Source organism: Octodon degus, unplaced genomic scaffold (assembly GCF_000260255.1).
Source record: "Octodon degus isolate 3935 unplaced genomic scaffold, OctDeg1.0 scaffold00346, whole genome shotgun sequence".
In the NCBI taxonomy this organism is placed as follows: Eukaryota; Metazoa; Chordata; class Mammalia; order Rodentia; family Octodontidae; genus Octodon; species Octodon degus.
Genome location: NW_004524922.1, coordinates 218,120 through 232,705, shown reverse-complemented (window position 1 = coordinate 232,705; position 14,586 = coordinate 218,120). Strand labels below are relative to the sequence as shown.

Below are 14,586 nucleotides of genomic sequence, written 5' to 3'. Positions count from 1 at the left end.
GTGGTTAACCTCATAGCATAGTGCAGACCAAGTGAAATGTGAGTCATTTACAAGAACAAGAGATTTTCAGAGAATGAAGCAAGAAAGATTTACAAAACTAAACTAGAGATTTTTTTTGTGTGTGTGTGTGTGTGTGTGTGTGTGTGGAATTAGGGATTGAACTCAGACACTTCTGCTTGCCAAGGAAACACTTATTCTACTGAGCTATCTCCCCAGTCCCAAAACTAGAGAATGTTTAGGAGACAAAGTAGAACACTATGGGAATGTGGGGCTGGATGTGGGACTGTACATGTGCAAGACACAATCATTTATATACCAAAAAGAATTACTACATTCATCCTGTATACATTAGTTAAACTGAATCATGATATGCAAACAAGGATGCACAGGGCAATAGGTACAGCTAACTGGGAGGCTGTAGCAAAAGTTACCCTCGAATCTAGAACTTCAGCAGCAGCCTAAGGGTCATCATGAGAGCCTGTCTCACTGAAGTTAAAAACATTATTGAGAAAGTCAGGGGACTGTAATGGGCTACAGGCAATAAAATGGAAGCTGAATTACTACAAATAGGTTACACTGCAATGGCAATCTGAAACACTGAAATGTCACCCAGGATTTGGTGGCAGATTTATTTTGTATTAGTGGGCACTTCAAAGGAAGACATTCTCCCTCAAAACATCAAGTCCTGGAGCCTCAGGGAGGAGGCTCTTATAGTTTGCAACAAAAAAGCAGAGTGTGTGGCATCCTTTGATCAGTTCATACAATATGCCTGTTAGTGATCAGCTCTGTGTCACACTTTCCAGCATTTTCTAGGAGTCACAACTAACAGGAACAATCACAAGAACATACCTGGAGAACTCACAAATTGGCTAGCATATTGGTTGCACAGGAGAACACACATAGTAAAAGAATGTATCTAACTACAAGATATTTGAAACCAAATGTGAATAGCCAGAAAAAGATGAAAACCATAACATTTAAGACACACGAGTTGAAAGGTCTCTCCAGAGGTTCAAATAAGGTACCACAGGGAGCAGGATACAAGAAAGATGAAAGGAATTGAAACAGAAGCCACCAAGATGAGAGGACTGGATCTAATTTCTGTGGCTGGTTATAAAATAAGTCCTGGCAGCAGGACACTCTAACTTCCTAAAGTATGGCATATTTTGACAGACATGCTGGTAAATACTGCTAAACCCATAGACATAGGACTGGAGAAACTGACAGGAAAAACTGTTGTCAAGCAAAAAAACATGCAGGAACCCTCTAAATTCACTTGCTTAAAACAAAATGCAAAATCATATTTGCAGGTCATCCAGTATTTGAGTAGAGAAGAACACTGACAAGGCGATTGAGACAACAATCAGAAACCATGCACTGGACAGGGATCCCACAAGCATCATGGTGAGAGAAAGGGGCATTGTGCTATGGTGACCAGTATCCACATACCTGAGAGAACTTGATTACAATAATGGAAGGTGAGGTCTCAAGAGAAGACGAGAAGGTAGAGTTGAGGGGAAATTGACGGCTGTTTGCTTGAGACTCTCTCCGATGCTCTGCCTTCCGTGCACACAGAACACCATGAAACTTCACTTGTGCATATAGAGCTCCTAACCAATAGATGGAAATGGGTCAATGTATTAACATGGATGGTAATAAAAAACAGATTCTCCATGAAACCTGGAAAAGCACAAGGAGAAAAGTGAGCAAAATCAGCAGCCACAGACCTATGCAGAGAGATTCCAATGACTGGTTGTGATTGATCCTTTTTGTGTGAATGACCAAGGTCTTGCAGACCAACATCTCACTGAAATCAGACAACTGACAATATAACCAGGATGTCCCTGGGAAAGGACAAGACTCTGCCACTCTTCCATGAGAACAAAGGAGCAAAAGCTTAACATCACACCCATTCAAGAAATCCATCCTACAATGGATAGGATCCATCTTCAAATTGACTCAAGGTAAAGATGAGGAGAAATTAGAGCCATTAAGACTGAAGCAGCCTCTGTGGGAAATAGTTTGGGATTTTCTAGAAAGTTGAGTGGACATATAATTTACTAATCATTCTCTGGTAAATATGCCAAAGAAATGAAAGGAGCTGCTGAAGCAAAAATATAGGTCCTTTGCATTTCACAACCACATGGTGATCAGGGACAGCTCCAGAATGAGTTGAAACAGAGAATTAGATCTAAGTTCTGAAAGAGTATTTCTCCCAGACAGGCAGTTTGTGAAGGGGAAATGGGCCTAAGAACTGAATTTTCTCTTGTAACATCCATCAAGGTTACTGGCAAGATAATTCACCGTAACCTAAATACAAGTGATTAAAGTTCCGATTCAAAGTGCTGTCCAAAGCTTATGACAAGCAATAGTATAATCCTCAACATTAACAATTACAACCCACACATGAACATAAAATAACAAGAGAAATGACTCAAATACTCCAAAGACAATCCTATCCCCTACAACACTTACCCATCTAATTCTGTGTTATCTCCAGGCCTCTGATGTCAACCACAGCTAATACTAACCCCTAACCTGACACTCACTGCAAACAACTTAGCCTTACTCCTGCTTCTTTACAACAGCCAGCAGAAATACACAGCACAGTTTTCCACACCATTGTGCCTACCAACATTTTTCCACAACTCCCTCTCTGTCTTTCTGCTCAGTTCAGTAACACTTCCCATTACAATAAGTTCATTCCCTTTACCCAGTATGTATTTTACTCTTCAGATTCCATTTTTGTCTTTTAGGTTCTCACACTAAGGAGACAATAGGATGTTTTCACATGTGGGTCTGATTTATTTCACTTCAGAGTATGGTCTCTAGTTGTATCAATTTATGGAAGAAAGCCTCCATTTATACTGTTTTATAGCTGAATAACACTCCTTTATGTAAAAATTACACATCTTCCTCTATTGCTCAGTTTTGGACATGTGGGTTGTTTCTCAGATTGAAGAACAATGTAAAAAAGAATTAGAGCGCAAGAAGAATTATAAAAGACGTTTATGTTGGTTCACAATTTTACCTTATTGTTTGATGGTTCCAAGGCAGCAATGCATGATGAAAAGGCCTGCATGCAAAAATCTTCTCTCAGCTTCCAATATACAGAAAGCAAATGAAGAAGCCAGGAAGGGAGATAAACCTCCTGGTGATGCCCATAATGCTCCATCTCCTTTAGCCAGTCCTCCTTCTCACATCAGGGCAGCTCTAACTCCTACATAACTCAGTCATATTCCAAATATGTCCAGGCATTAGGGATTATTTTAAGAGAAAAACACAACTTCATATTTCTAACTTGAAATTTAAACTTTTACTCCATCAACTACACTGGATTCAGATGAATCCATGCTCCAGTGTTGACTCAGAGCACAGCATTCCACAAGCCTTTGATATACTTTTTCTCAGAGTCATTGAAAGTTAGGAATAGTTCATACGTAGAAGTACTGGCATAAAAGGGACTCAATATTGAAGAAGGAAATACACGAAAATTCACATGAGGGTGAAAGATGTAGCTCAGTGGCACAACACTGTCAGGTAAGCACAGGGTCCACATTTTCAGTCCCAGTACTAGAGAAGGAACAAGGAAGGAAGGAAGGAAGGAAGGAAGGAAGGAAGGAAGGAAGGGAGGGAGGGAGGGAGGGAGGGAAGGAAGGAGGGAAAGGGAAGGGAAGGGAAGGAAAGGCAGGCAGGCAGGCAGGAAGGCAGGCAGGCGGGCATTAATAAGAATGCACAGTAGTCTAGACTCATCCTGAATGTCATGTTACCTTGATAAAGCAATACTGTATTTTAGTTTACTGTAAAATCTATCAAATATTAGATCAAATTGCATGTGAGGCTTACATGAGTATGCTTGTGAGAAGAACATAATGTACAAAGTACTAGGAAAATGTTGACTGTTATCCATCCTTATCAGATCAGGGCCTTGGAACCTCATTTTATGATACTTCAATTATATAAAAGAAACTTATGCTTGTTAGCAAAAGAAAAAAATCTAGTCTGTGGGGAAGGAAGAAGCTGAGGGAACAAAATAAGAGTGTTGGATAGAGATGGAGAGAGAGGTTCCTCCCTCCATGAAGTGGGGATTTTGTGCCCAGATTCTAATTCAAGAAACACAGCCTGAAATATCTACTGAGAGTATGAAGAGGGGTCCAATTTTAAGGGAGAAATGAATACTTGCGTGAGCAAGAGTCAGGGAGTACTGAGGGGCAAAAATAATCAATTGGAACACATGAAATTCCCTGAGAAAACAAAAGCTGTATGCCTCTGGCTAGGTGATTTGTCCATGGAACCAACCCATTACTAGCTGATGCTTTCTGGCAAATCTGTTGGCCCAGAGATCTTGTATACCTATAAAACCCAGAGAATCTCCAGGCAACACTTGAAAGAAAGAAAACAGACATCCTAAACCTCAGGTAGTTTGGGGGTGGGCAACCCTGGCTGGGTCAGGTTATTTTTTAAATGAAGTGTCTAGATGACAGTTGGGTGCGCATGTGCCAGGAACTCTGCTCCTGATTGGCTCCTGGTAACCAGGCTATCATAGGAAACATTCCAACTGCCTTCCTGCTTTCTAAGAAGACAAGGCAGCAGCAATGGGCAACTGCTGGGGCTGTTTGGGGGCATCCTTAAGAAAGGATGCTCCCAAATGGCATCGACTCAATTTATTGAGTAAGTGTGTGATGCTCCAAGGGAGAGAGGTCACAGATGTGGGGACGCTCTTTTCATGGGAAGCTCTTAACTATAAATTCCCAGAGCCCTGGGAGGCAATGAGCTCCTTCTGTCCAGTGGTTGGCTTTCTCAGGCCTAGGCTCTGGTGACATGGATTGTAGGCTGACTGTGCCTCCTTTTCCCACATTTTTCTCCCTGTCTTCTGAGTCCAGGGTCTTTCTTCTCTACACTAACACCTAGGACTTGATCGTTTTTATTCCCATATCTCATTCTGAATCCTTCATGTTAAGAACTCTGTACCTTGTCCTATGGAAATACTCTGGATTTTTCTTTCTTTTTTTTTTTTTGTTATATTCATTCTCTTCTCTCAAATTCAAATAATGCACCACACTCTTATCCAGACAGTTTCCCTAGCCTTACCTAGACTGCCACCTAAGTCAAAGGGACAGGTAATATCTGAGTCTTCTGTTGCTCATGCCATTTAAAGCAGGGATGCTCTAACTATTCAAATCCAAACACTTGAAGATTTCTTAGGTAAATTCAGGTAGAACTTGCCATAGAGGTTCATACACTATTTTTTAACATTGTGTCTATAGAAAATGTTTGCTTCTTTCTACCTCAAATTTCAGTTCAGCCATATAATTGTGGGAGGAGCACTTGAATTGTGTATGATGTTAATTGGGCACAAAAGGTTACTATTGTCCCCTTTGTTTGCCTTCAGAGTTGTGCTTCCATCACGTTTCCCTGTTCAAAACTATAATCTTTTTTGCCTGTTCAAGGGACAGTTCATGTGGATCATGAGAGCATGGGATCTGATCAAAGTTTCAAAAGAGAAATCATCAATTTAGAGGTCAATTAGAAAAATAAACCTGGGGCATTCATGAGGCATATCTTGCCATCCCTGGGATTTTGCTGCCTCCCTTCTCCTCCCTTCCTCACCCACCTGCCAGTAGAATACAACACGACTGCTAAGGATGTTATTGTGAAAGGAACCTGCTGCAGGGAAGAAATGAAATCTTTGATTTGTATCATTAGAATGTTGGGCAGGGATCATTGTAGGTAAAACCAATTGTGAGTTACAAATTGGCGGCTGAATGAAGACTGTATTGTTTCCCTTGCAGAATGCTGGGGATTAAACCAAGGCCTTTGCACCAAGTTCTATATGCCCCCGTTTTTAAAATGTATTCTGAGATATATATATATATATATATATATATATATATATATATATATATCACTGAACTTGTCAGATTTGACTGAACTTGGCAGATACAAAAGTTTCATTTCTTCTTATATAGGGCTTATTTGATCTGATCTTAACCATCCTGCTGAAGACTATAAAATTAGGTATAAAAATAGAGCCATATTAATAGGCTTAGCTGTAAAAGGTTCAAGTTAAGAATTTCTGACATTGACAGTCCTACAGATAACCCACTATTATTATGGATACTAGACTATGTGGGATTATTTTGCTCTATTCACGCACCTAAAATATTTAGATGGCAAAGGAGTACCCACCTCTGACAAAACAAAACAAAAACAGGGGATATAAATGAAGGACCATTTTTTAATGTAATATACATTACACATATATTTGTATATACAAAATAGGGAGATAGATATACAGCAACTTTCTTTAAATTCACTGAGTAGAAAGATTTGTACTATTAGTGTTTGGTCAGGATATCTTGTCTGTATCTTGTACTATGAATAACTACTATGAAGACAACAATATGCAATGTATTAATTATTGTAACTGTCCTACTAACCTCTTTGGGGGCTGGGGAAATGGCTTAGTAGAATAAGTGCTTGCCTGGAAGTGCAAAGGTCTGAGTGCAGTCCCTAGTTCCACCAAATATTGAAAAAAAATCAATTTTTTTTCAGCTGGGGGTATAGCTCAATGGAATAAGCGCTTGCTTAGATAAGTGCAGGGGCCAGAGTTCAATCCCTGGATCTGCATGCCACACTGGCATCGCCCACGGGTTTGCTGAGTCTGTAGTGGTGTCCAGGCATGGTGGTGCTGGCCTATAATTCCAGTGCTACGGAGGCAGAAATCAGAAGAATCACTACAAGTCTGGGCTGTGTAATGAGACCCTGAACCAAAACAAACAAGGAAACAAACAAACAAAAAACCTGCTAACCTGTTTAGAAACAGTCTCATTGCTATTTGTTTCTCAATAAAATAAAAAATATGAAATATGTGGTATTTCTGCACAATGCAGTATTACTCAGCTATAGAAAATATAAATTGGAGGCTTTTGTAGAGATAAATGGAATGAGCTACAAACTATTTTGCAAAGTGAAATAAATCAGTTCTACCACGTGCAAACATTGTATTTTCTCACTCTCCCAGTGGTGAATTGTATTATCCCTTACAACACCAAAACAGTTGTAATCAAAGTTTCAAAATCTGTTTTCTAGTGTAGAAATAACACAGAGTCTCAATTTCGCTCCAAGATGGAATTAAGGGCCAAAGAAAAAAATCAATGCCGTACGTAGGCTTGGAAAGTGACACGCTTGTTAAAAACGGTTTCTGTTTTGGATGTGAGAGTTCTCTTACTGAACACAGCCATAATTAGCCACAAGATGGACTGTCTAAAGAATGTTAGCTGCTTTAAAGGATTTGGTGCTTTGAATGAGGATCCGACAGTGCATTCAGGTCAGGGCTTCCTACTCAGAAACCTGGAATGTGCTGGCAATAAGCACAGAAGCCTCTGCTTGGATCTTTACTGGATAAGTAGGAGGAGGGACAGAATGTGCTCATCTAAAGGTCCATTTCATTCACTTAAAAGCTACAATCAATTCTTCGGATACAAGTTCAGGATAAGTGTAAGACATTGCCTATATGACTTCATATATGCGAAGGGATATAGAATTTTACATTACTTTGTAGCCTTGAAACCGACTTGTTCACTTCTCATAGCTAAAATCTATTCCCCACACTATTAAACATGAGAAAAGGTGATGTATAGTGCTGTTGAAACCACCTACTTTTCTACTGACCTAAATGATCACATCTTTTCCTTTTCCTTTCTGGATGTAGCTTTGGAATCAAACCCTTCTGATCATCTAAAGGAAACACCAATCTTCCCAAGCAAATGTCAATCGTATGGTAAGAATGACTTTTCCAATGAAGGGTAGATCTGAAAACTGTTGCTATGTTATATGATATATTTTACAAATTATAAGGAATTATACACTACTTTCAAATTTTCAACTTTTCATACATTCATTTTCCTTTTAAACCCTGATTATATATTTTCTTTAAATGTCACTGTATAATTGAGAGCTTATTACATTTTATTACATTTTATCTTTATTACATTTTGCTGGCTCTTCAGCAGGACCACATTAGTAACTTAGGGTTCACATGATTAGACAAATTTTTGCATATTATTTTGTTCCTTTTCTATTTTTCTTCAGAGCATATTTTAAAGAGAAATGATATTACTTAGGTAACCCTAAAATAGTCATGTCAAGAAAATTAAAATTCATAGATAGACACAGGTAGCTATAGAAAGAGATGGGAATCCAGTGGAGAGATATATTAAATCATCATCTTAATCCACTACAAGAGTGCCATATTCGTGAGCTTACCTGATATAAAATTAAAGTTTTATGAATGTTCCTAAATATTTAAAGCTGGTCAAAACTAACTGTTATTAATAAAAAATCTGGAAACAAATTCCTCTGATATTTCCTAGAATGTCAGGCAATTTGAGTAACTATTGGAAAATTATTGACATTGATTCCTGTTTACATTAGGGTTAGAATCAGATGGCTATGGATATATCTGCAAACATAATTGTTCTTCATGTGTGGTTAAATTGTCTGGTTTCTTTCATTTTGTTTTGTTAAAAAAATAATATATCACATTTGCTAATTGATTGTAAGAGGTATTATTTCAGGAATGGAACCTCTAAAATAATTGGAGTAATGTTAAACAAGAAAATGGGGATTCTTACCTGCATTTCCCTTTGTGTCCAACTAAAAGAAACTTTCTTGAGCTGGTAATTTCTGGTTAGCATGACTGTGATTGTCCATTTCTTTAGGAGCTGTGGGATTTGGCGAGATAGTTGCACACTCTAATCAGCTGCCTGGCAAGCACAAGCACCCGGGATCAATCCCCAGTACCACATGCAGTGAGAGCCCTAGAAACCGAAGGTGTGCTGTGTCAGCCACTGAAACTTGGCATGGAGCCCAGGGCTGTTAATCCCAGTGCTGGACAGACTGAAACATCAGGGTCCCTTTGAGTCCAAGCAGTGTAGCAAGACCCTAAAACAAATAAATAAATAAATGATTAAATTGATTTATTTAATATTTAAATCTCATTATAAGAAAGAAGAAAGCTATAGACATTGCTTGTGTAATGTATCCGATGCACTACAAGCCGACCTGTGCTCCTCCTTTTAGGACACAGGACTTTGCAGGCAGCAGTGTGTAGCAGTAAAGAAGGCATCGTGGGAAACACCGTGGCCCATGTCACTCAGGAAGCATTTACTTTATGGACTCTATTAGACCAAAATGAATTTCATTGATAAAGATAAGTTCAGTTAGATTAGCACACTCATTGAAAGTTTCCTATATAAGGTGGACTGTTGTAGAATTATATAAAGACATGCCAATATTTTTAGTTATGTATTTTCAGTACAATATCTTTGTACTAAGAAAGGGAAAGAACTTGTTCAGTGGGAAGGAACAACTAGATGAGGAAATGGACAAAAGATAGAAGGGAAGAAGACATTTATGTATACCTATACGCGGTAATGTGGATAATTGTACTGCCAATTTAGTTTGATCTTTGAAAGGAAGTGAATGCTTAAAATATGGTATCTTTAGATTTTTGTTTCTTTTCAATTTCTTATAAAGCTATTGCTGTTTCATTCTGTTTTGCTTTTTTTTTTTTTCATTTTAACGAATTTTGCATGTTTATACCTGGAAAACTACATAACTATTTGGAAGACAACATGATTCAATACAGCAACATTTGTTGAATCCCTCATACTTTGTTTGGTGACATTTTATCTTTCTAATGCTTTTTCTTTTTCTTTTGGCTACTTTTATTCTGTAAAATAAATACTCACGTATGTCATCGTAGATTTCCAATAAGGTAATCCAAGATGCTTCCAGCAATTCTAGTTCCGATGGGGGTAGTGCCTAGCCAGAAACTTGGTCTCAGAACTGTCTGCAGTTGGCTGCTTCTCATTAAGTTTTATGCAAATTTCAAATTATGAAGTATTCTTTATTTATCTGACAAGTCTTTGTAGTGGTTGACATGTGCAATAAGTGAACTTTCTTAACCAAATTTCTCACCTGTTCCTATTTGGTTTATGGTTTTCTTTTTTATAAGGAGAGTCTATTGCATAATGCATAAAGTTGATATAAAGAAGTTTTAACTACATTTTTATTTTTACTTTATGGAATTCATCTTCACAAATATGCATTTTTAAAAATAAAATAGATTTTAATTTCTTTCTAGGTATTCAAAATCTATCACACACATGCTTAGAGCCACTTCTATATAGATTTCTAAGGCATTTATATTAGAATGGATTACTTACGGTTTTTCACTTTTGATTTTTAGCCCATGATTGGAAGCAGAACACCACTTTGAAATATGTAAGTAAATATTGGGAAAGGTAAAAAATATCACAATGAATTAAATTATCTCTGCTAGAATTTCTAAAAAATATAACGAAGGCACTGTGTATAAACAGACTTATTTTTTTGCATGTACTAAATACGTGCATTGTCTAAAGATGTTTCAAATTTGCTCAGAAAAGTCTTGACTTACAAATTTCAAGCTTTAAGAGCAACTGGTATTTAAATTCCATTGCTTCAAGTTCAAGGGCCTGAGTTAAATCCACAGTTCCACCAAAAACAAAAATAAATAAATAAAATTCCATTGCAATTACATGAGCACAGTGTTAACTATCTACCTGAAATCTGTTGTCTTATTTTTTTACAGTGCTTGAAAAATTATAAGTAAACAGTTTAATATATCAGGTGTTAGCATTATACATCACTTACTCTTTCCATCACAGTATTTCCAACTTAGTGCAAATGTATGATAAATTTTCAATTAAATAATTGATTAATATTTATGAATATCATGACTTCTGAGTTATGCAATATTTACAGTGTGCTGTCCCTTTTTACACCTTGTTTCTCTAAATGTTTCTGAAATCGGAGAACTTTCTGCATTTCTCCCAGATCATCCCTTCCCTAAGCAAAATTAGCTCACAAAGCCCAGTGAAAAATTAAAAAAACAATCTTGAGTGGATGTGGACTTTCCATGGGAGTAATGTAATGTTAGTTCTCTAAACATGAATGGAAGGCTAATGTCTCAAAGTTGTTTTTGTCTTCTACTTTAGATGTGAGGGAAAGTTAAAGGGTAACCATAAAACTTGGTAAAGGCACAGGCCCAGAAAGATGTACAGGCCTGGCTTGATAGGGCCTCAGCATATTGGCTACAGAGTCCTTTGACTTTGAAGTCTTTATTTCATTGCACTAATACATTTAGTGTCAGTGAATGAAGAAAGTATTAAACTTTTGTTTGGTGAACGAAACTATTACTATGCTTCCAACAGTATTAAAAGCATTATATTTTAAAGGCATTATACCCTGGTGCATGTTTTAATTGTTAAAATTAAACTCTTAAAATATTATTATAAAACTTTTAATTACTTCTAAAGGAATTCATTCTAACTGTTTGTCAGGTTTGAACACAGGACCCATAAGAAGGGCTATATTTTAGAACCTACACCTCAAATACCACTGAAAATACAGCATTTCCTGTACTTGGCCTAGTTGCAGATCCTTCCACATGACATGGGTCTCAAACAGTCTGTGCACTGTCAGAAACATTTGCATGGTTTGTCATTGGACATTTTCACCAAGAAAAAACCCTCATCTCTTATGGGTTTCACTTCCTGTGACATTTTCTGGTACTCTCAACTGCTTCCAGGTAACACCAGGGCAGCTTCCCAGGATGTACAGCTCCTGCTTAGCAATATTTCTAGATGACAGCACACTCAGCCAGCCTAATTGTGCCAACATAATACAATGGTGAGTACAAGAACATCGCTGAAGCCTGAATGAGATGCTCTAACTGCTAAAACATTTCAACCATGCTGGGTAATTCCAGCCAAGAAAAAATTCTATTCCTTGCTTAATTTAAGCCTTTTGGGATCAATGATACCTTTTGATTAAAAAGGCCTAACTGGAATTTGAATTTATCTTTTAATCTCAGACTTTATGGTAGAAGAGAACATCACATAGCAACTTAAGAATCCCAGGAAAGGTGGACTTCTTTTATATTAAGCATTGATGGTGTAAGGCAGTTAATCATAAACTGCAGATGTTATTTCTTTGTATATTGCAGGAAAAAAGCAGCTGTGTGCGAGTTATAGGTTTAAAATATTTCCCACTTGAGAAATGCCTCATTGATAAAGGAGAAGCTTTTGCTCTACTGGTACCACAGCACATCAATATTTGAATTTTCTCCATCACAAAAGAGCAATAGCATGACACATTCTGAGTGAGCAATACTATGCTAACGTGAGAAATACTCAGGGATCATAAACTCAGTAACATAACAGATTAAAGATACAAAATTTACATAGCAAGATAATTTATTCAAAAGGCAAAAGAAAGATAACTAACAACCCTGACAATAACCGGACTGGGCTCTTTAGACAACAATTCAGGGCCTTTGTTCCTGGCTGACTTTATTCGGTTTTAAGGATCCCTTGCTCCCTCGTGAACTTGCCATACCTGCACTGGCTCTCACAGCTGTCTTTGTATTACACAAAACCCCTTTGCTATGTCATTTGTTTGGAGAGCTTTGGATAAATATCTTTTGTCTACTTGACCCTGAAAGGGTCTTTTCTCCAAAGTGGGCAGTGGATTGCTTCTGAGAAGCCTCATTTATACTCAATATTCAGATAGGAAAGAGTCATGTGAGTGTCTACTGTAGCAATACCATGCCACTAGAGTGATAATATGGTGATCCTGGAGAGAATACATATGTACACGAATCTATATGTGTTAGTGCATAGGTGTGAATGTATATCGTGTACCATGTCTCCATAGAGTTGGTTAGCCCTGGCTCTCCTTCCCCTGAATTCTGAAAGTGCTAAGCGTTTGTGCTCTTGACTTCCTTTATACTTAGCTTGTCAGCTCTTTCTCTGGTTTCGGTGCAAGTGCAAATACTGTTTCCTGCCTTTCAATCTTCTCCTCTCTTGTCCATTAGACTCTTTCCAGTTCAAGTTTTCTACTAAATTCTTAACTTCTAGTTAGGATTAGCCCAAACACCTAAAAACCCCCTATTCTACTATTTCCCTACTTCATTCCCCTAACCTGATGGGTCATAGTCAAGAGATTCACAATGAAAATCCTGACAGGAATGCCAAGTTTCTTCAAATGCCAACATCCAATCACAGGTGCAGGGCTTCCCCATTGAATCAGGGTTGTGCAGGGAACATCATAAATGTCCCTGTGGATTGTGAGTTTTGGCTTTCACAATGCGGTTTGTATTTAGTTAGAATGGTGTTTCCCTCATTCTTATTCTCAGTGAAAAATGTAAACATCACAGAAATTACATTGGATTCTAAAGTGCCAACTTTTTCTTATCAGACACTCATTACTGAACTGTTACCTTGTCTCAGGACCTTTATTCCAACAGCATTAATTAGTTGAAACATAAAAAAATTTTAAAAAACATCAATTAAAAAAACTGAATTGGATGAGTCTCTCATTAAATTCTGTGGTTAAGGACAAGGCTAAATTTATAGTAACATTGGATTAAGTAATGATTCAATTCAGTTTGTGACCAAAATTGCAGGAAACATAAAGTCTGTGACCTGAAAAAGCACAACTATGATTTTCCTGTCATGAAAGGAATTGAAACAACCTTCTGTTTCATCAAGAAATTCATTATATGACTATTATCTTATGTAGCCATCTATGAAGTCTTTGCTAAATGTGCGTATTCAAGCAAGGCCCTAACTCCATATATAAAAAGCTGGTTTTCTTTGATTATGGCTGTCTGTTTCTTTGCAATTAAAAGCCTTGTGATGCTTCAATGTAGAATTAAGGACAGACTTTCAGGAATCATCTTTTTTTTTTTCTTTTCAAAATTTTATTGGTAAACAGATAGCAATGAGACAGTTTCAAATCAAATAGGTAGCACAGTTTCAATAACTAACACACTGCATATATTCTTCTTAGTGGTTAATTGCTGTACAAGATGTGGACTTGAGATCCTATTTACAAACACCATTAGAAAAAATCTTTCTATTCATTAAGAGAATGTAACTATATATTTATCCTAACCACTTTGAATACACAGATATAAAATGGACATTCATCTGTATATCCCTTTTTTTCTAAGTTTCGTTATTTGAAAATTGTAGGTGTGTAAACTCAGCAAAATATTCTAAAAGAGTCCAGTAGCCCATAATAGCATTGGGTCTTCTGTTTAACCTGCAATGTCAGAAATAATTGACCTGAGTCACCCACAGCTCAACATAACAACATGGCTTAACTTCCTATATTTCATCTTCATACTTTTCTACTGGATTATTAAGACCAAGGTAAGGCAGGACCTATGCAACAAGAGATGTAGCTTTTGGGTCTGAGAAGGTCAGTGAAATCCCTTCAGGATTTTTCCTGAGATCCTGTACCTAAGATTGTAGAACCTTTGTCAGTGTCAGCCATGTGGATGAGTCACGGCCATTGTTTGGCCAATGTGCTCTCTGTGAAAGCCGGAGAGAGGGTTTTCTCTCCATGTGACTCTCCTTAGGCACACTGTACGTCATCGATCTCTTTCCTCTTTACCCTCATAATCTTCTTGATCAGAAAATTGGGGACACTACCGAGATACATGACGTTATAGTACAAGTTCTCATATGT

General features: G+C 37.4%; 1 protein-coding gene across 3 annotated transcripts in view; it reads left to right on the top strand.

The window, feature by feature from the left end:
• The first annotated feature begins 5,292 nt into the window (after positions 1 to 5,292).
• LOC101568834 (cyclin-Y-like protein 1) overlaps positions 5,293 to 14,586 on the top strand; it is a 35,142-nt gene continuing 25,848 nt past the window's right edge. For 2 of the 3 annotated variants that reach the window (XR_002819485.1, XM_023708306.1), the window contains exons 1-3: positions 7,568 to 7,783; positions 10,256 to 10,290; positions 11,639 to 11,739. Coding sequence is in view for 1 of the 3 variants with exons in the window: in XM_023708306.1 (XP_023564074.1) it covers positions 7,636 to 7,783; positions 10,256 to 10,290; positions 11,639 to 11,739 (284 nt within the window). In the remaining 2 variants the exon portion in view is untranslated. Of the gene's footprint in view, positions 5,522 to 7,567; positions 7,784 to 10,255; positions 10,291 to 11,638; positions 11,740 to 11,923; positions 12,021 to 14,586 lie in introns of those variants that run through there. The other variant, XR_002819486.1, reaches the window with a different exon arrangement.